Genomic DNA, 22,295 nt, shown 5'->3' on the forward strand with positions numbered 1-22,295 from the left:
TTTGTAACAGTACCACTGGGGAGGCCCAGGGACTGCTGGACACCCAGATTACCCCTAGTTTCAACATTTCCTGTACCTCCAACCTCAGAGTCTGTTTGATTCTCTCAGGCACCCTATAAGGGGCCTGCTTAATAGGCTTTTGTGGTCCTGTGTCCACATGGTGCTGCACCAGGTGGGTGCACACTGGTTTACCAGTGAAATTTCCCCAAACTCCTGTAACACTGCTCAGATTTCTCAATTCTGGGTAGGGGATAGCTGCTGAGACATTGCTATCCCTTCCATTGAGGTGCTAGTCTGAGCCTCACTGAGGAGATCAGTCACCAGTTTCCCCTCAGACTCTTCCTGCCATCCACTGCCAATACTCTGCACAAGGGCCTCCCTATCATGGTAAATTTCATCATGTTAACATGGTGCAATTTGTTCCCCTGCCTCCTGCCTAGCACTTCCAGCATGTAGTTAACATCACTGACCTTCCTTACCACCTTAAAGGGTCCCTCCCAAGCTACATGCAGCTTGTTGTGTCTGACAGGAATGAGAACCATTACCTGCTGCCCAACAGCATACTCTGTAGCTCCAGCATTCCTGTCATACCAGACCTTTTTCTGCTGTTGGGCTTCTGACAGGTTCTCATGGGCCAAGCCCATGACTTCCCTGAACCTTGCCCTGAGGTTTAGGACATATGCCACAACAGGCTCCTTGTGGGATTCACACTCACCCTCCCACTCATCATGAATCAAATCTAGATGCCCACTCACCCTATGCCCATACAGCAACTTGAACAGTGAAAAACCTGTGAATTCCTGGGGAACCTCTCCATAAGCAAACAACAGATGGGGCAAATATTTGTCCCAATCCCTCTTGAACTGGTCTGCAAATGCCCATAGCATCACCTTGAGTGTAGAGTTTAACCTCACAACAAGACCATTAGTCTGGGGATGGTAGGGATTGGTCTTTAGGTGCTTCACCCCATAGTGCTTCCACAGACAAGCCAGCAGGTCTGACATGAAATTGGCACCTCTGTCAGTCAGTATTTCGTTTGGGAAATCTACCCTGCTGAAAATCTCTAACAAAGCACTTGCCACCTTTTCTGCTTCAATGGAGAACAGAGCCACTGCCTCAGGGTATCTGGTAGCATAATTTACTACCACTAGGATATATTTTTTCCCTGTGGAACTTGGGGTACTCAGAGGCCACACAATATCTATAACTACCTTCTGAAATGGCTCCTCAATCACAGGTAAAGGCATCAAAGTAGCGTTCACCTTTCGTCCTGCCTTGTCTACCTTTTGGCACTGCTCACAGGTCCTGCAGTACCCTCTTACATCTCTAGAAATCCCAGACCAATAAAAGTTCTGCATAATATGTCTAGTTTTACATTTTATGCCCATATGACCTGCAAAGGGAATATCATGAGCTATGGCTAGAAGTGCCAGATGGTAGGCTCTGGGCACTACCAACTGCTGTATTCTCTCACCCTCTAGCCCTCCCTCAGGGGTCCACTCTCTATACAGTAACCCTTTGTCCCAGTATACAGATTCCCCCTTAGCCCAAAAATCAGATGCCTCACTAGCTACCTCCCTCAAGCCTTGTAATGTATGGTCTGAGAGATAAGCCTGTCGTAGCTCTCTCTTGGTAACCCTTCCCAGCTTCCCTTCCACAGGAAATCTGGAATCCTCTGACAGAGGTGCCTCACTATCAGTCTGGGTACTACTACTCACCTCTGCCCTTGTAGTCACTCTGTCCAAGGGAACATCAGTACCCACAAGCAGCTGTGGCTCATCTTCAGTCTCACTGCTAGAGGGTAGCCGCTCTCTGAAGTAACCACCACACCATTCTTGGCTTCAAGTCTGTGGTCTGTCTGGGTCTCCACCAGGCTACCAGATCCACATGCTTGTCTCCAAGCCTGACTGTGTGTCACTCCATGCGCACAAGGTACTGCATTATCAAACTCTTTCCCTATCAGGACATCTGCAGGGATATCCCAAACACACCTACTTGCTGGCTACCTTTTCCACCCTCCCAGTCAAGGTGAACCCTAGCCAAAGCTATTTGAAATGGGGTCTCTCCTAAAGCTCTGACTGGAGTAGAATGCACAAGCAAGTAGTTCTCCTCTTTAACCATTACAGGCTTTACAATGGTTAGGTCAGAGGCTGTGTCTCTCTTAGCAGTGGCCTCTTTCCCATCCACTAAGATAGAATATAACCTCTTGTGGCAGTTTGCTACCCTTGTTGTCTCGCAACAACTTACTGCTGGCATTCTGTCATTTCCACTGACTGGCTCTCCCACCTTTTGTTCCCCACCTTTCCTGCGTGGACATCTGTATGCTACATGGCCCACTGGTTGCATTTAAAACATTTCACCCTTGGTCCTGGACATGTACCTGGACTAGTGGCTTCCCCTGCTACTGGCAGACTCTGTTGGGGCAGTTTAGGCTGTCCACCATGGGTTCCCTTAGACCCATGAGCAGCACTGGGTATCTCTTTCCTGTGCAGTGATGCCCTGCTTGCTAGGTATAGGTCTCCCTTCTTCCCCAACTCATCTGCAGTACTGCATTGTCTATCTGCTAACCAGATTCTCATGTCCTCAGGCAAAGTGCTAAGGGCTTGCTCCCTCACCAAAAGGTCTGCCAGCCCTTCAAAAGTGGTGACCTGACACCCACTCACCCACCTATGAAAATAAGTGCTTAGTTCAGCAATATATTTCACACACACTTTCATTTGCCTTGTGTCTATGCTCAACAAACCTTTTTCTGTAAGCTTCAGGTGTTAACTTAAAACATTCTAAAAGACAATTCTTCACAGTATTATAATCTAAGCAATCAGTATCAGACAATTTAGAAACTGCAGTTACAGCTTTACCATGGAGTAAGGGGTCAGGAACCGTACCCAGAGCCCTTGGTCAGCATTATGCTGTTTACATACCCTTTCAAACATATGAATGAAACTATCACAATTATCCCCTTCTGTAAATTGTGGAAGACATTTACTGACCTTTGTTGCTTCTGGGGATTGGTTACTCCCTTCCCCATTACCGCCATGATTCTGGCAAAGAGTTAGCATCTCCTTTTCATGTTGCCTCTGCATCTCATGCTCTTCAGCTTCCAGTTGTCTCAGTTTCTCTGCTGTTTCTGTTTCCATTTGTTTCTCCTGCTGCAGTCTCTCTGCTGATTGTGTTTCCAAACCTTTGGTCTTCAGTTCACGTCTCTTTAACTCCAGAGAGATTTCTAAGCCCTCCATGGAAAGGTTGAACTGTCCATTTTCTGAGAGTTGCACATCTCCAAAGCTAGCCTGGTTGTCCTCCTGATTGCTAGTCTGCGTGCAACTGTGCTCAAGGCTAAAATCATTTCTGCCTTAGGTTGGCATGCACCAGTCCTTTAGCCTGGCACATCTCACCTAACTGGCTCCTTGTCAGCTTGCCATACTCCTCTGCTGACATGCTTACCTGCTCTCCCTGACTAACTAAGCTAACAAAAGAAAAATAAAACAATTGTGATATGAAACTCTGAATGTTCACTGTGTGGCTGATTGAGACTACAAACACCTTCAGTGACCACTGTTTACAGGCTACAGGAATTCAATATCCACACCACTGCAAGCCAATTAATATGTGATGTGGCTATCCCACCACTGCCAACTAATTAATATGTGACACCTCTGCACTGATCCATTAACCAAGGAGCCTCAGTCCTCACCACTGGCAATAGTGAGGAATGTACACACTGGGAGGATGGTAAGTACACACACAGTAAAGTGCAATTTCTCTTAAGAGCATACAGAGACCACAGTCAGTCTGGGGCTGGTTTCTCCCTCTTTCACCAGATCCTCAATAAGACTCCTCACTGGCACAACTATAGGGTTGAGATCTCAGCTGAGTGGCCAAGCCAAAACTTCCAGCACCCTCTTTGTCCAACCAGTGCTTCATGTCCCTGCCCAATTAGCTGACACATACACACACACACACACACACACACACATGGGAAAGGCTGGCACAGGTTTCACACACACACACACACACACACACACACACACACACACACATGGGAAAGGCTGGCACAGGTTTACTAGCTATGCCCCCTTCTGCCCAGACTATAAGGTAGTTCCAGCTGCCACCAGTCACCCTTATCAGCCAATATAAGACCCTTAACAAAAATTGTCCAGTCCTACTATGTAATGCTACTATTAATCCAAATGGTAGTCTGACCAAGAGCAAGTCTGTTTAGGAATGGCCTGTACAGTGTCGCCATATAAATATGCAAGTACTCTAGGAGCTTAAATATGTCTCACAAACATCAGCCACAAATACAGGCTTGACTATATTTAATAATAAATAATAAAAGAACAAGACAATACTCAGTAAATCAACACAGTAACTTTAAAGTTCAAAATCACAGGAAATATTTAAAACAACATTGCAGGACAGTCTCAAATAAATAAAGAAAACATCTAAGCTATACTTTACTATATTCCTATCTGAATCTAAAAGAGTTACTTTGCCCTAAAAACTTACTTAGAGAACAACATGCAGGCAGAAGTGCAAAAGGTGGTGATGAGTGGATGTTTCCAGGTCAAAGGCAAAATACAAAATGCACAGTCTCTCTCTCTCTGAGAGAGTTGTTAAATTAATATCCAATATTACTGCTGGGTTAACATGGATGGCATCACCTTTAGTCAACTGACTTTTAGTTTGCAAGCTAACCCCCCTTTGTCACAAACTAACAGAATGTTAGCATCTCTCTGTGAAAAATACATATCTCTTAAATGTTTGCAGATCCTGGAAGTCATAAAATAATAAAACACTTCTGCATCTCAAACCTAGTAATCACTTGTCTTCCAAGACAATACAAAAAACTTTTAGCTCTAGACATTGTGTCTGCTACTGCATTGAAACTGAGAGATAACTTTTATAGCACAATCATAAAACAATTCAATTTCAACTTATTTTCTTGAAGTTTTGCAAGTTAACATTGTATGTTCTAATTTAAACAGTCACACTAGTGCAGGTACTTTCCTGTTCTGTTCCAATAGGGCATTATGTGGTTACATTTTAGCTCAGTACTTTACACACACTTCTGTATAAATCATATCAATATTCACAAATGACAGAATTATTTACAAAATTCCAGATAGCTGGGCTGGCAGCATTTCCTTTTGTGACACACCTTATTCCTAGAACTCTCTTCTTTTAGATTAAGTTTGTGTATTTTGTCCCAACATGAATATCACTAGGGCTCTGTTTAAGTTTATCTTGTCTTTCAGTGTAAAGTACCTTTTCCATTTTGTCTTATTATTTTGCTTTTGCTCTTTCTACATGACTGAACACCACAGTTTCACTTTCTTTTTCTTCTTGGGTTACTTTCACTCCTAGAAGGGTACCTCTGAACACATTTTGTTTTTAGTTTTGCTTTTTGCTTTATTAATGTTTAACTGTTCTCCTGAAATATCGTGCTAGAACTCTGTCCAGGCACAATTTCTTCCTCTTTTACTTCACTGATGAAAACTTTCTCACTAATATTTTTTTCTCCTCAAAACTCACCTGCTGCTTTAAGAAAGTGGGTGTGTTAAACCATTCTCTGTGTCTGGGGTTTTCTATTTTAGCTTAACAGAAAGTTTAGAATCCTGCTTAGGTTCTGCACTTTTCATACTTTCTAACTTCATTTTTTTTCAGAATATACTTTCACTCTTTCATTGAGTGATCCCTTCTCTTTCATTCTGCTATTCACTTATACTCTGTTTTCCATACTTTCTGACTGGAATATTTTATTTGTAAGTTCCTTCTTTTTGCTTGCATATGTTCAGTCATATGCATATGATGACATATCTCTTTAAATGGTGCAGGTTCTTCTCTCTGTATCCATAGCTAAAGTTTTGTACATTGTGGGCTTTATATAATTGTGCCCTGATCTCTTCTGGATTCGTTCACTCTGACAAATATGTCTGGTGGTTGTTCCCTCTTTTTTCCAAGTTAGGCAGTGGTGTATCTGCAGGCTTATTTATGTGCTAGTTCCTTTCAGTACACTGATTAAGACATTTATTGCAATGTGAACTTTTTCCCATTGTTTCCTTGTTATCATGACAGTTGAGAACCAGTTGGCCAGCCTTCCCAAATGCAATGTGTACTTCTAGCTGAGTAATAGGATAGTGTGTGTTATCTCCTTGAATAAACACCATTTCATCTGGTCTGTTAACATGCATACTGCTGCTTTGTCAGCATGATCATACAGCCTCAGTCAAACAGTCTTTGCAGCTGTCGGCCATCAGTTAAAACATTGAACTTAGTTAATTTTGCATTAGCCCAGAATCAGAATGCAGACTCAGTTAGTTTAGCAGATAATTTATCAAATTTCATAGGCATAGCATGAGTTTCAGAGGTAATAGTCTCCACAGATATAACTGTTACTAGTAGTAGTACACATACTTTTTTAAACAATGCCTCTAATTTTCTCTCAAAGGTTTCCTCTGTCCCTAGTAAAATTGGACATTTTGTGAGACATTCTAAGCTAATGGTATTAGTATTTCAGAAGTGTCCCTAGTTTGTATCTCTTTCCCTAATTTTTTTTGCTCTGTCCCTAAATCTAGAGGTAAAGCATAAGACCTATGTTAATATGAATTCTAGTTCTGTGATCCTTTTTGTCTATATTTAAAAATGAGCTTGTCTGCAGCTGATACTTTTAGTCTGTTGCTGACATTAGACTTGGGTTTGATTGCATGGCTAGAATGCTCAGTTCCCTACATGGTTTCACAACATAAACGTCATTTGACTAATACAGCATTCTTAGTGTCCTTAGGCTGTTAGACACACCCTTAAAGCAACAGACGAAGATCTCTTAAACTTGTCATTGGTTAATATTTCTAACATTTTATTTTTAGCATGTTAACTCTCAGGATATAATCACAAATTAATTATGAGTGTAGCTAAGAAAATTAGATGAATATATGGTCAACTGGTTTTGGTGCTGTAGAATTGAGTGAATGCACAAGTGATCCAACTGTCATTTCTCTGAATGAGTAAATAATCGAACTATTGATGGAGTGGGTTTATGTTAGTGATCTAGGTTTCTTGGTTATTTGAAGGGGTACTACTGTTCTGGTAAATATTTTTATTGTTTGGGAATTGCTGTCAGTATTGTCTGTATCTGTGAAGTGGTAGTGATTACTTGTGCAAGGTGTTTCTCCATTTTTTTTTAGTTGGTGCAAGAATAGAGTTGGTATATGTAAGAGGGGGTGTGAGGGACTGTCCGTCCTACAAAAAACACTGCTATGTGTTTGTTTGTTTTTTTATTTTAAGGATTTTACTTGTTTTTAGATATTTTATGCTTCATTCTTTTGTATATTTGATTTTTGTGTAGTCTGCTTGGTGTGTTTGCTGTTCTGGTGTACTTTCATTTTAGTATTGACTTCAGCTGAGGTATTATAAACTTTAGATCATATCATTATGTTCTTACCAGTTTATTATAAGAAAAAGTCCAGCTATGAAACGTTTCAGCTTTGTGTCTTGGAGGTAAGACCAGCTCTGGCAAGTAATGTCTTTTAACCTTTTTTAGTCTCTTTAATATCTGTGAAAGCTTTCAGTGTTTTACTGGTCAGCTGGAATGAAAGAATCCTGCCCCAGTCTGCCCAGTCTTATCTCATTTGGGGGTGCACTGCTGAAAGGTAACAAGATATGTTGTCTAGGTCCTCCTTCTTAGTTAGTTGTCTTAGTAGGGAACTGCCCTTGGCATAACCATTGATTTGGACAATACAACAATCCATCCAGCTGTAGCAATGAGCTCCTACAATCAGCCAGAAAGGCATCACAATCCAGACAGTAACACAGTGTGTACTCCTTTGCAGTCAGTGAAGAGGAATTTTCTGTGTTCAAGCTAAATATATCTTCTATTAAAGTACATATAACTAAATAATTTTATTGAATGTGAGTGTTTGTGATGTTTATTGTGCAATCATTTAATACATTTACACCATAATGTTTACTTATTATTTCAGTCTGTAATGACAGCTTTGCTGCAGTGAAATACTTTGAGGGTAGTTATCAGATACCTCGAACTACCTGGGAAAACTATTAAAAACATCATTTTATCCAGCTGTATTCTGATGTACAAAAAGCTGTATAATCTATCAGGAGCTCAGTTTAACTTGCTGCAACTTGTGAATATTAATGAGCAAGCACATAATATGAGTTATTGCATCAATGCAAAGCTGTAAGGGTTATGAAAAAAATAAATAAAAACAAGCACTTCCTGTCACCATATTTGTCGATTCTGACTCCAGAGGACCTCACTAAGACTTCATCTTGTTATATAAAATATAGCCTATAAGATGCTGCTGTTACATCCACACTATTAATGTGAGCTTGCAAAACTAATTTAGAGCAAAAAAAATAACCATGAATGCATTTATGAACCCTAGGGTGAAGAACTCACTCAAGTTATCCTAAGACTCTTATTAGCCTGGAAGGATCCTTTGCTTCGGCTTCATAAAAACATTGGTCAATATGAAGAATTTTCTGTGGCTGGCCACACCAGAACAAAAGAAATAAGTGATATGGTGCAGTCAATGAGAAGTGGAGTAGAAAAAGTTGCAGAAAAGGTGAATATGCCATCCCCTTAAACAGTGATCATTCTAATTACTTAATATTCATTTTGTTTTGTCATGTTTCTTAAAACCACCTTTTTAATAATTCTTGAATAATCGTTTCACTTATTCATTGCCCAGGTGTGAAGGAAAAATACAGTATGGAAACCACTGTAATGTATCTGCAGTAGAAGCAGGTTAACAAAGGCAGACAAGAATTAAATAATGAGTCACAGGGTTTGTTTTATGTCTGTCATGCTTTCTGGATGATGCACGTACTTTTTCAGTCATATTTACTATTTTAGTGCTGAAAAAATCTCTAGTTATGTTAACTAATGTTTATATGTCACTTAACAGAATTTTGTTAATGGAAGCTATAGGATTTTCTATAATGGTCATATGATATTAAACTTGCTTCCATTTGTCATAACCCATGCGTATGGTGCAGACATGGTGGAAAAACATGAATTTGTCTGAGGAATACAATATAAAACAGTAATGTTTCATAGTGATTAATTAATTTATTTTATTTTATTTGATACTGAGATAATGAACTGATCCATACAGTCATTTCAGCCATTGTCAGATGAGGCAACAGATATAATTTCTACATATATTTAAAATGCTTTATGTATCTCTCTCTCTTTCAGCTTTTTCCAGTTAGAGGTTGCCACAGTGGATCACCTTGTACGCTCATGACTGGCAGTGGAGTTTTTACGGTGTCGAGCTGCCAGCCTGGTGCCCAACCTTCCACAGAAGGCACACACACGCACTCATGCCTAGTGCCAATTTTAGCGTGTCCAATCCACTTGCAGCATGTCTTTGGGGATATGGGAGGAAACTGGAGCACCCTGAGGAAACCCACACGACCATAGGGAGGACATGCAGACTCCAGACAGAAGACACCCCAGCCAAAGATCAAACCAGAGAGCCTCTTGCTGTGAGGCAACAATGCTAACTGCTGCACCACCACAGCCGTCATTTAAAATGCTTTTGTCTAAACCAATTAACCAGTCAGTCACTAATGATCAATAAGACAACTCCTGAAACACCTTCCCACACATTACTAAAACATATTTTTCCAGAAAGGTAAGCACTTCTGTACCACACACCTAGGGGGGAGATTTGCCTCCCCTGCTCTGCTACTTATAGGTCCTAGGGATATTCAGAATGAATCGTAACTGCAGACTGCAGTGGTAAGTAACACTGCAAATTTAATGTAATCTGTCCCACTACCAATTAAGTATGTATGAATGCCAGCAGAGCACTGTCATGTTGGATTGCATAATTAAATTTCACAGCCATGATAACATCTGTAGCCATGTTGTTAAAATGACCATGCTATGACAGTCATGTGACCCATGTTAAAGCCTCATACAAATAGCATACATGACGCTATGTGCATTCACACATGCAGCAAAGCATACCATAGCTGCAATGCAACCACTTACAGTAGCACAAATGACAGTAAAGCACTCCCTGAGTTATATCATCATATAAATGCAGAGGAAATGGAGAAGAACAATCAGAGGACCACAAAGATGAGCAACATGAAGGGAAGACAGATGAAGGAAGTTAGGTATAATATTTGGTGAAAGGTGACATTTTTCATTTTATTGAGAAGGTTAGGGGGAAGGCAGCAAAAAGTAATTGTGGGTAGAAAGGAGGGTATATGAAGGAAGCAGGAGTAGCCAAACAAGCAAACAAACATATAATGCAGACAAAGACTGACAGGAGAGATATTAACACATGGGGGGGGGCAACAGTGGAAAGATGTGAACTGACAGAGAGTGAACAACCAATGTTGGGAAAGGTTGGAGTACAAACAGGGTACATAGGTCACAAAATAGGAAAGGGAATTCAATGATAGGGGATAGGGTGGATTATATAAGATCTGTCCGAATGGCACATTGCATTTGCAGTCAGACCTGAGCATTGTAACACTCAGTGTGTGGTCTAAACTGTAGCGACTGCTTGCTACATTGCAGCAAGAAGTTTGCAACAGTTTAAAGTAAAAAAAAACACATGCAACAAAGCATGCAGTAGCTGTGACACAAGCACTGACAGCAACCTAAACAACAGTAAAGTGCTAAGTTATATCATCATATAAATGGAGAGGAAATAGGGATAAGCAAGCATATGAACACAAAGAAAGGCAACATGAAGGGAAGATGGATGAAGAAAGAAGGGGTTTCATTTTTTAAAGGAAGGTGATATTTTTCATTTTATTGAGAAGGCTAGAGGGGGAAGTAGCAAAGAGTAAGTGTGGGTAGAAAGGAGGGCATATGAAAGAAGCAGGGGCAGCCAGATAAGCAAACAAATATAGAATGCAGACAAAGACTGACAGGAGAGATATTAACACATGGGGGGAGCAACAGTGGAAAGATTTGAAGTGACAGAGAGTGAACAACTGATGTTGGGAAGGACTGGACTACAAATCAGGTACAGGGTTCGCACATTAGGAAGGGGAATACAATGATGGAGGATAGGGAGGATTATGTAGGGTCTGTCTGAATGACACAGAGAGAAACTTCACTCAGGATGCAGGGCACCTTCCACAGAGTGACTTTCATCACCCTGCAGAGAGGCAGGGCTGGGAACTACTAGGGACCTAACAGTATGCACAGTGGTCCATGCCTCACCACCGCTTTCACCACAGATGACCTTGCAGAAAGATGAAAAAATTAAAAAAAAAACAGAAGAGTACAACAGATTAGTAGATGTATGCAACTTTATTAAAACAGTGCAATACAGTACAAACAACAATAATGTACACTTACAATGCCACCTGGAGGGCCTATCATGCCTCTTTAGACAGGCCAGGCCATCATATTTGCCTCCATCTCTTTGACTACTGTAAAAAATAAAACACACATGGTTCAGTACATCAGATCTCTGACAACAGAATGCAATTAAAGCTAAGGTGACAGGCTAAATGTTCAGTGCCAAACCCAATACAGAATACTCGCAACAAGAAGAATGCTTGCAATTAACATCTGTTTCCCGCAGGTGGAGTAGGCCCAGGTACACCTCTGCAGATCAATGTACTCATTCCTGCACTGCTCACCAGAGTAAGTAATGCTAATGGCATCACTGAGTGGCTTGGCAAGCTGGTGCCAGACATCAGTTTTATAGAGGGAGCCTTCATCAAACATCAGTTTTATAGAGGGATCCTTCATCAGACATCAGTTTTATAGAGGGGGGGCCTTCATCAGACATCAGTTTTATAGAGGGAGCCTTCATCAGACATCAGTTTTATAGAGGGAGCCTTCATCAGACATCAGTTTTATAGAGGGAGCCTTCATCAGACATCAGTTTTATAGAAGGAGCCTTCATCAGACATCAGTTTTATAGAGGGAGCCTTCATCAGACATCAATTTTATAGAGGGAGCCTTCATCAGACATCAGTTTTATATAGGGAGCCTTCATCAGACATCAATTTTATAGAGGGAGCCTTCATCAGACATCAATTTTATAGAGGGAGCCTTCATCAGACATCAGTTTTATAGAGGGAGCCTTCATCAGACATCAGTTTTATAGAGGGAGCCTTCATCAGACATCAGTTTTATAGAGGGGGGGCCTTCATACTCCCCAGATACGTTGTATGGTCCCTGTGCAGCAGGTGTTTGAAGACCTTTATTTCTTGTCTACATCAAGCAGGAATCCTGCTGAGTTCAGCATCTGAAGAGACCATGCCTACTCTGTAGGTCAGAACAAAAAGAAGAATAGGAAGATGGCTAGCAAAGCCGTACTTATTGTGCATAAAGTGATGGACATCATGAGGCAGCATGGTAGTATGATGAAACGTAAAACCAGCACAACAGGGCAGTAATAAAGGCTTTCCAGCTTTCCACTGTCTGTGTATGTGTCAGACTGAGCATGACTGTCCAGCCCTGGAATGGGAAGACAAACACATCTGTATTGCTTTATAACTGTGATTCAGAGATGACTGTGGTAAATTACCTCATTAGTATAATTACTGCACTACACAGCTCATTTTAGCATGATAAAACTATCAGTCTCCATACTGTGAATGTCTGCACTATGGCCAAAAATTTTGGAATTAAAATGTAGTATATAACAGAGTGTACATGCACTTAGTGCACCTATACATCATTCATCTCATGGAAGCTTCACCATGTCACTGGTGAATGTGATCCTGATTCCCACCAGCTCCGTAGCAGTGTACATGTCTGCCAAATCCATCATCCATGACCCTTCTGGCTATGTTAGCAGGGCTTTCCCTGACATAGTGTTCCACTCTACCTGTGCAAATGATGATGCTCACCCGTATAGCCTCGTGTGTGTTTGGTAACGTCTGATGCCCAGCATGGAAAAGAAATATTACATTGTACTGAATAGCTTGGGTGTGTTATTTATTTATTTATTTTACATTTGTTTACCGGGAAAATCCGACTGGATATATGTCCATTTTCAGTGGAGGCCCGAGGAGAAAAGCTCCAGAAAGCAGAGTACAAATACATTAGGAACAATAAAAACATTTAGAGATAAGTATAATATGCAGTTTTCAGTAGGGTTACAAACTTAGATAAAACATAGTAGACAGCATCAAAATCATGTGGTTTCAGTTTCAGACAGTAATACACGCAGTTATGGGCAAAGTCCCATCAAGAATTCATACACTTATTAGAGTAAATGATTGAAATGCTTAGGGAGAGTTTGCAGGAACAGCAGGTGGTGATTACTCGGGGTTTAAGCAGGAACATTGCCAATGCTGTTGGAAGTGTAGTTTGAGGCTTTTTTTTGAACTGGGTTAAGGAAGACTGGTGAGTAGGTTCAGCAGGTAGCATATTCCAAGTTTTGCTTACTGAGTTGGTGAATAGAGAGTCCCCAGCCACATTTATGCTCTTAGTTGTTTGTACCAGCAGTTTGTCAGCAGAGCGTAATGACCTCAGGTTGCTCTATGGTTTGATGATCTTATTTAGTGCTGGTGTTTTTTCGGGTTGATATAGTACTTTGTGGGTTATTACAAGTCAGTTGTATCGGAGAAGACTGGGCCACTCCAGCCATCCTAGTTGAGTTAGGTTGATACAATGGTGGGTCCTAGAGGTAGCACCTGTAGCAAATCTAGCAATATGGTTGTAACAACTAGCAAGTTTGGTAAGGGTGGCTTGGTTAAGGTTAGTGAAGTGGGGGAAGGCATAGAGTAGGGTAGAAAGTAGATGAGAATGAGCAATAGTGGTTCTAACAAAAGGAGTGAGGAAGGGTTTGATCCTGTATATGGAGCCCAATTTTTTGTTGACAGATTTGATGGTTTTATTGACATGGATATCATATTTTAGGGGGTTTTCGACTGTGACACCCAGGAGTTTTGTGTGAGTATCTGGGGATATAATTGTGCCATTGTTGGAACTTATAGTAAAGAATGGTGAGGAGGATTTGCAGGTGGGGAAAAAGGTGAGCAGTTTAATTTTGTTGAGGTTAAATAGAAGCTGACAGTTTGTGAACCATTTTTCTACATCATTAAAAGTATTCTGGGTTGGGGTCATAAGCTCAGTTGAGGAGGAGGCAGTACATATTAAAGTAGAGTCATCCGCATATTGGATGCAGGTAGCCTTGGGAGTGATGGTGGGTAGGTCATTGATAAAGACTGAGAAGAGTAGTGGTCCTAGTATGGAGCCTTGGGGGACTATTAGAGTAATGGGTAGATGTTTTGTAGGGTATTCTGCCATAAAACTGCTTGTTGTTTATCAGACAGGTAAGATTGGAACCATTTAATAGAGCTACTATTCAGTGACATGCATGTATTTATTCTGTTTTGTCTGTATACTGATCCATGGTTGTGGAGCAGACACTGTCGCTCTGCTAGTGCCACAACATAGTATGCTTGCATTTGCCTTGCATGGAGAGCCACTGCAGCTGGTTACTCCAAAGATCACCTGACTCTGTTTCCACTACTTTAAATATGTGTAGTAGTACAACAGTGTCTCCATGCTATAAATGCAGTAATAGTACCATATTGTGTAGCATGGCAGAGCCCACAAATCTGGTCACAGGTCAGTAGAGCATACTGCACTGTACCACCAGAGGTATCCATGCAGAATAAGCAGTACTTCAGAACACAAAACATGTTTGAAAATATTTTGTGTCTGCAGCACTGTACTGGTATATGCCATGACTTGAGGGCTGAAGTTCCTTCCAAGGAATATCCGGCATCATCTGCAACACACACAACAGTGGACACCATTATGAGTGGACTGCTAACCATGTTCATGGGGTCAGAATATCAAAGACTATTGGAGTCAGTGTGTGCATCTACCATCTTGATGTTCCTATGGAAGACAACCTCCATGAAATGCTGGTATAAACATCACACATGTGTTAGGTGTGAGAATCATGAACACCGCCTGAACTGCACACAGACACATGGAGACGTTGTATATAATACCCTGTGCACACTCCTAGCAGTTGATGGTGTGGCGTCCTCGTGCTTGATACACTGGACATTAATAAAGCAGTTGGGGCCTTAATTGTAATGTGGGCACAGTCAATGGCCCTCACAGAAATGGACTATGTCATAGTAATAGTAGTAGCATAGCTAGGGTGGGGCGAGAGGGGTAACTGCCCCAGGTGCAAAGAGTTAGTGGATGTGATTGGCTGTCCATCATCCCAATCTCTCTTTAGTACATTACCAGCCTTTAAAAGCCAGTATTACATATGCAGTCAAATCTGAGTGCTGTAGCACTCTGTGTGTGGTCAGTTTGGAACATTTTAAAATTAAAAAAATATATATTTTTTTTACTAAGACTTCAGTGCTTTAGTGCTCCATACAGAGTATATACTATAGCAACTGCTTGCATCATTTCTAGCAAGTAGTTTGCTACAGTTTAAAAGAGAAAAGTTTTTTTTTTTCAAATTAAAACCTGAGAGCTGTAATACGTTGTGCCAGCAGGGTATAAACTGTAGCAAGCAGTTTACTACAGTTTAAAAGAACTAAAATTAAACTTTAGGGCTGTAGCACTCCTTGCAAGCTTGGTGTAAACTGATTGCAACTCTTTGCTATATTTGTAGCAGGCAGTTTACTTCAGTTTAAAAGAAGAAATGAGGGTCAGTGGCAGGGCACAAAAATGGGACCCAAGTGGCTCTGGCAGAAAGGTGGTAGGGACCATCTCATGCATCTGTCTGCCTGGTTTGGTGTACCAGTAGAAGGAACAGATTTTTCTTTGCTCTACTGTTGAACAGCTGAGGGGATAGGGTGCTAGTTCATGTGACTAGCACAGGGTGCTGACTGAGTCAGCTGCACTTCTGTGTCATAGAAAGCTTAGATAGTGTTGATGGTGGTAGTCAGTCTGTCCTTTGTTGTTTGCAGAAATCAGTTGTGCTCCTCCACATGCTGCAGAATCAGGGTAAGGAACTGATAAAGGATTTGTGAAGGCAACAGCTGTAAAAATCCTAATGTGTCCCCTGTCAGATGCTGAAAAGTCCCTGTACCAAGAGAATAGTTAGTGCTGCACAAACCTTTGTTACAGTGAAATAGGCAATGCACACATTCCCCTTGTTTCATGTGACAGTGGTACTTGCTTACTAACTCCTGCATGGTGTCTATGTCTACATGGTAGCAGTCAATGTCTCAGCCATGGAACTAGTGGTATGTGGATGAACTGTGTGCATTGCAGAAGATGATAATGCACAATATTGCAGAGCCTGCCTCCAATGAAGGCCACTAACACATACCTCTGTTTTAATCCTAATGATACTCCTAACATCATAATGTGACTGAAGCTCCTTGTATGCACAACTGAAAATCCTAGTACTCGGAATAGATGACTGCTGCTGCCCATCACACATATGCTTCTGACTCCTCACTGGTGCTACAGAGGGATCACTGTGATTAGACAACATGGTGCAGTAAGGGTGGAAAGACATGCTTGACCTGGGGGTGAGACGTGTGATGGAAGGGCAGAAACTTCCACGGCTCTGGGTACTTAGAGCTGTGGCCAGGGACCAGCCTAGTGTGTGTGGGTGGGCTTAGAGGTATCACTGCCCTAAATGTTCAGGAGGGTACATCCCAGTAGCCATATCTCATGACAAGCATAGCCTGAAGGATAATATCACCATGCAGACTAGGGCAGTGATACCCATGAAAGTACAGTACATCTGGAGTTTCTATAGCCATTATCCAGTTTCCCATTGTTAGTCTGTGGTCCAATGTGCTGTTCATAGGGTCAGAGGTTCATAGGTGTATACTAGTGTAGTGACCACTGGGGCCTTTATAAGCCTAGCTAAGCATTCCAAATGTATCCCACAAGTTTACATTCCATAGATGTTGTTTTAAGCCATATATGTAAACTAGACTAAGATTTACAGGCTGCCTCTGTCCATTAGAAGCATAGGTGTTGGACCCAGCATGTGTTTCCAACTTGCCATCCATTGGTCCACGTTTTCTTGAATAGGGTTAGCGAAGAGGTCTGATGCACATTGATGAAAAGCCTGTTCCAGAGAAGGGTAATTCTCTGGGACACATACCTCTCCCTCAAACATGTCATATTTATGTTACAAGCAATGTTTAAATCCCTACATCAAGTAATTCCAATGCTATTCATTTTGCAGATATGCAAAAAGTCCATCAGAGTGGAATCCAGGGATGCTTTGTACACCAGGCATAAATCACCTCTAAGCAGTCTATAGAGAGAGGGCTTTGAGGCAATCTGCATAGGGCATGCTGTCTCTGCCATGTATTCTTTTTGTGAGGAACCTCAATGAACATTCTAGTTGTTGTATGTGCCTGGTCAGGTACATACCGAAGGGTGCATTATACATAATGATGGGCCTGATGAGGGCCAAATACAGTGGAATAATGACTTCCTTGGACCTATATGTAATGCCTTGTGTATAATTTGAGCAACATAGAATGATTTCCTTACTACCTTAGGCATATGTTTGCCAAAAGCCAAGTTACTATATACATATGTACTCAAATCCCTGTTGATTTGTGCTGCTGTTTGGGGTGTTTTATTGATGAAGTAATTCCATAGGGGGCTGACTTCCCAAAGGGTACTATCATGCACTTCTTGCCATTGAGTTTTAATCTGTGGCTTTGGCAACAGCCATTTGTGTTATTTCATCCTGTAGGATGTTATTATGTTGTGGGGACTGCTCCTAGATTGCAGTCATCTGCAAACCTGGTTGGCCGGAGACCCTTGACATTGTTCTTGACTTCTGAAAAGTTGATGCCAAAAAAGAGAGAACTCAGCACAGAGCCCTGAGGGACTCTGCTAGTGACAGGCCTCTTTGTAGAGGTTGGCTCCCTTATCCTAACATCCTGGGTTCTAATTGTGAGCTAGCTGGCTATTCAGCCTGTAACATAGGGGTCTATGCCTATATCCATGAGTTTGTTTACAATGCCTGAGCAGGATATTGTATCGGATGTCTTAGCCAGGTCAAAGTAGGTAGTATGCACCATTTTGCCCTCATCCATTGTGTTGTTGACATTCTCATAGAATTTCACCAGACTGAGAAGACATGACCATAAGGCTTCATACAGGAACCATGGGGCAGTTGTTAGCATATTGGTTCAGTCACATTCTGGCAAGCTCAAACCACAAAGCTCCAGAAAGACTGACGTGTTGGTCAGTATCCTGGGGGAAAGCATAAGCTGGATAGGGGATTAATTGGTTGTTCTACACCACAAGGGAGGATCACTCCCAACTATGCTAATGTAAGTAATTAAAAAAAAGTTTATACATGTATAAAACATTCTGTTATGTTTAATTTCTTTGTCTGCATACATAATGTTTCTCTTAGCATGTAGACACATATTTGCATGTCCTTATGCATGTATTTTGTATATGATACATGCCACATTTTGTTTCCAGTACTATGGTCATGCTACATATATCTCTGAATTGGCCTTTCCTGCATCTCTGCCTGTCCACCATGTTTTCTTTATTTGCTGTTGGCTTTAGTGGGATTGTTTAATCTATGGAGAATATTGTTATTCTGGACTACTGGGTCCCTAATGGTATGGAAGGTAAGGAACAGATCACCCTTCATGAGTCTATAGAACACTGAAAAAGGAACAGTGCTTCCATTTTCTTTTCAGATTTTTAAGCCAGTGATGTTTTTAGTTAGGAAATTCTGGGGTCTTTCCATTTTTTTTGATATGTCTAGTGAGGTACATCCCAAAGGTTTCAATTTACTCTATAATTTGCCTAATCCATGCAGAATATAAGGGGGTAATGACTTCTTTACATCTTGATAATATTCATTTTGTGATCAGCTGTGCTAGTTAGAGGGACTTCCTGACCTCTATAACAACATGATGATTAAAGGAGAGGGGGTTGTGAATCCATATTCCAAGGTCTCCAAGGTGTCTTACTACGTTTTCATTTTGAAGTGGGATATTGTCTATGCTGAAAGCTGGGGGGGGGGGTGGTTGTCTGCTGGACATAATAGTATTGCACTTTTTAGCACTTAATTTTGTACATTATTTGTACATCAGGTATTGACAAATGTAAGCTCATGATGGAAGCCTGGGTGTCAGAGGGGGGTTTGAGAATGATATCCAGTTTACAGTTATCCAGAAACTTGGTTAACCAGAGATCTTAGTTTGTGATCTGCTGATCCAAAAAAGTATCTGCCAAACAACAGAAGTCCCAGTACTGAGTCCTGAAAAACACTACTGGTCACCTTCATACTCTCTGAGAAAGCACCTGTTCCCCTCATTGTGTGAGTTCTATCTTTGAAGCATGTTTAGCTTGTTTGTTATGCTAACATGAGGAATCAGCGTTTGTACAGCATGACTGCTGTCAATAGTCTGTGTTACCCTTTCAAAGAAGATGACCAGGTTCATTAGACAGACTCTATTCTAGACAAAGTCAAGCTGCTGTGGGTCACCCTGGTCTTGTCCATCCTAGTAAGATAATCCATCCCACTGATGGTTCTACTGCAACCACTCAAAAAGACTGTCTTTAAGTCAGGGACTTGAGCTTCTTGTAGTGTGAGTAGGCTACAGCTCACACTCAAACTCAAATATGAGTTCAGGCAGGCAACTATTGCACCTTACCAGAACATTCTTTGAGTTTGTGCGAGGAAAGTGCCACAGCTTTGGTGATGGAGTGAAGGGGTTTAGGTTTAGGGAACATTGAGGAAATTTTAAAACAAATTGTTAAACAGGTTGTTTGACTGGTCAGTGACCCTTTTCTGCCATGACCTGAGCCATATGGTAAATGCAAAAGTACATGAAGTTTACAGTGTCATGCAGGCAACATATAAACAAGTAAGTTTATGTATACAGTGGGAAATAGTGTAACAATCAAACCTATATATCATACATGTATTCATCTTAGTAGTCTAAAAAGTCACTAGCTTGCAAAGAAACATGCATAAGGACATGCAAATAAGTGTCAACATGCTAAGAGAACCATTATGTATGCAGCCAAAGAATTATTGTACATTTAAGATGGCATAAGTGGTACCAGCCAGAGTCTCTGAAATGTGGTAACTTGGATTCATTTCTAAGTGCAACTTCATCTTCTTCCGTAAATGCAAAGAACTTTTGTTATAGAAGGAAATACTGTTTCATACGATTTTTCAGGTTGCAAGGGCTAATTTACTAAAGGCTGTTTCAGTGCAAGCTAGTAAATATTTTGATTTATGAATCTTTGGACCCTAATGGTTTTATAGGGAATTTGTGCAAGGTCCCATTATCTTAGTTTATTAGTAGGTAGAAGCCTGGATTCATTAGTTTAGCATATAATTTAAGAATATGGGCTGTAACTGATAACCATGTTGTACCATGAAGTATTCTTCAGTTATTTTGACTATTGCTAGTTAGATGAATGGACCTTACTAGTTTGTTGTCAGCAGTTTGCAATAAGGCTGTATTTTGTATTGCTGGAAGGGTGACTAAGGTTACTGCATATTGTAGTTCTAAGTATTAGTATATGAACTGCTGTAACACAGATCTTGCTTCAATTGTGAAAAGGTAAGAGACATTATACATTTAGTGCATTAGTTGTGATGAGATCAATATGAATTTGAATAGAGCAAATTTGATTTAAAGCAATTTCTAAGTACTTTTGTTATGTAGTGTATGGTAAAGGTTTGCCACAAGTTCTGTGATGGGTAGTAGCAGAAGTTTAGAAACACATTTTGATATGCCAGAAAACATTAATTTGCATTTTCTTAAAATGATTGTAATTTTATTCTCAGTATACCAGTTCTGTGTAGAAGCAAAATCAATATGCTTATTCCGAGTATTCACTGATTTGTGAGCATTTGTTTCAGACACCCAAGTAATTCAAAGCAGCAGGAACAAGGCCTAAAAAAAGAATTTTCAAGCATATTTTAATATGTTTCCAATACAGGAAGCTTCATATGTACTACAAAAAGTGGCAGTTCTGGGTGTAACGTAGGTGTTGAGAACAGTACTCAGCAAACATCAAAGACTGAAGCTAGTAATTTCATGAACTTTAATTGTACCCTGACTTAGGAATGTTAGGAATGGGTCCATTCTTGTCAGGGTATTAGAAAGCCTAAACACTGGAAGAAATTTTAAAAAAGTAGAAACAACTTATATTTGGCAAGTGCCAGGATAGATTGTTGACATACAGGGCAATGGTCCCAGTACCAAATCATGTAGCACTAGCAGCGAAAAAGTAAGCATCACTAGCTATGAATGTTATGTCAGTAAGGCAATGTCTGAACTACTGAACCACTTCAGTGGAGAAACACCAAGTTTAATTATTTGTTTATAATAGTTTAAAACTGATTGTTTTAAACAACTTCTTAAATACTTACCTATGTTAGAACATTTCAGATCAGTCAAAACAAAGAATACTGCTGCAGTACTGTATTTTGGCCTGAAACCATGCTGTTTGAAACGTAACAGTTCAGATTTTTGAACATATTTAAGAATATGGTCATAAATATTTTTCTGTAGTCTTCACTATAACATATATTAGCATTATTATCGGTACAAAGTCCATAGCAGAATTACATATAGCTACTTTGGGAGTAATGTGATGATTGCATGTTTAAAGTTATGGAGAAGAGCCCTTTTTATGTTAAGTTGTAAATGTCTGTTAAGGATTTAGCTAAGGTAGAAACCAGTGCTGACACTAATTATGAAGTGGTATGTGAAAATGAAGGTGGTATGTGTTAGGTTGCATTTTTAATACATTTTCAACTGTGGACTTACTTGCTTACTTACTTTATTTAGTTAGTTGACAGAATTTTATGGGTATTGCACTAGTTTGTGTAATAATACAAAATAATCAAGAATATGATTTGAGGTGAAAAAAAGTATTATTATTATTATGTGATGGTGGAGATGAAACTGCATGTTGTGCCTTTGGCTAAATTATTAGCTGAGCTCAGTTTTGGAAAAGCTTTATTTACAGAGTTTATGAATGTTATTGCATTCCCAAATTTTGGAAAGTTTCCTAGTTGTGTGTTTTATAGGTTTCTATAGTAAGTAGATTTGTCAGCAATGCTATTTATTCTAATGAAGTGTTTAAGGCTTTGGTATTCTCGTAGTTTAGGACTATTTTGTTTGCCTGCGTTCCAAATGTTGCAGGTCTTACCTTTTCTTATAGGATCTCTTAAGTCAAAAGTTAACTATGGTAATACAATTTCCTTTTATTAATATATTTCTTTAAGGGTCTAGTCTGATTTGTTTACTTATGATAAAAACTGTGCAATGAAGACAATGCTGATGTAAAATCAGTACATTCAGAAATTGTAAAACATTCTAGTTGCTCTTTT

At 40.3% G+C, this 22,295-nt stretch overlaps 1 protein-coding gene across 1 annotated transcript in view; it reads left to right on the top strand.

The window, feature by feature from the left end:
- Positions 1-22,295, top strand: part of LOC122794735 (prolactin-like) — a 166,967-nt gene that overhangs the window by 97,994 nt on the left and 46,678 nt on the right. The window contains exon 3 of the mRNA XM_044063376.1: positions 8,403-8,582. Coding sequence (XP_043919311.1) covers positions 8,403-8,582 — 180 coding nt within the window. The remainder of the gene's footprint in view (positions 1-8,402; positions 8,583-22,295) is intronic.

Source organism: Protopterus annectens, chromosome 2.part1, assembly GCF_019279795.1.
Source record: "Protopterus annectens isolate FY-2018-M chromosome 2.part1, PAN1.0, whole genome shotgun sequence".
NCBI lineage: Eukaryota > Metazoa > Chordata > Ceratodontiformes > Protopteridae > Protopterus > Protopterus annectens.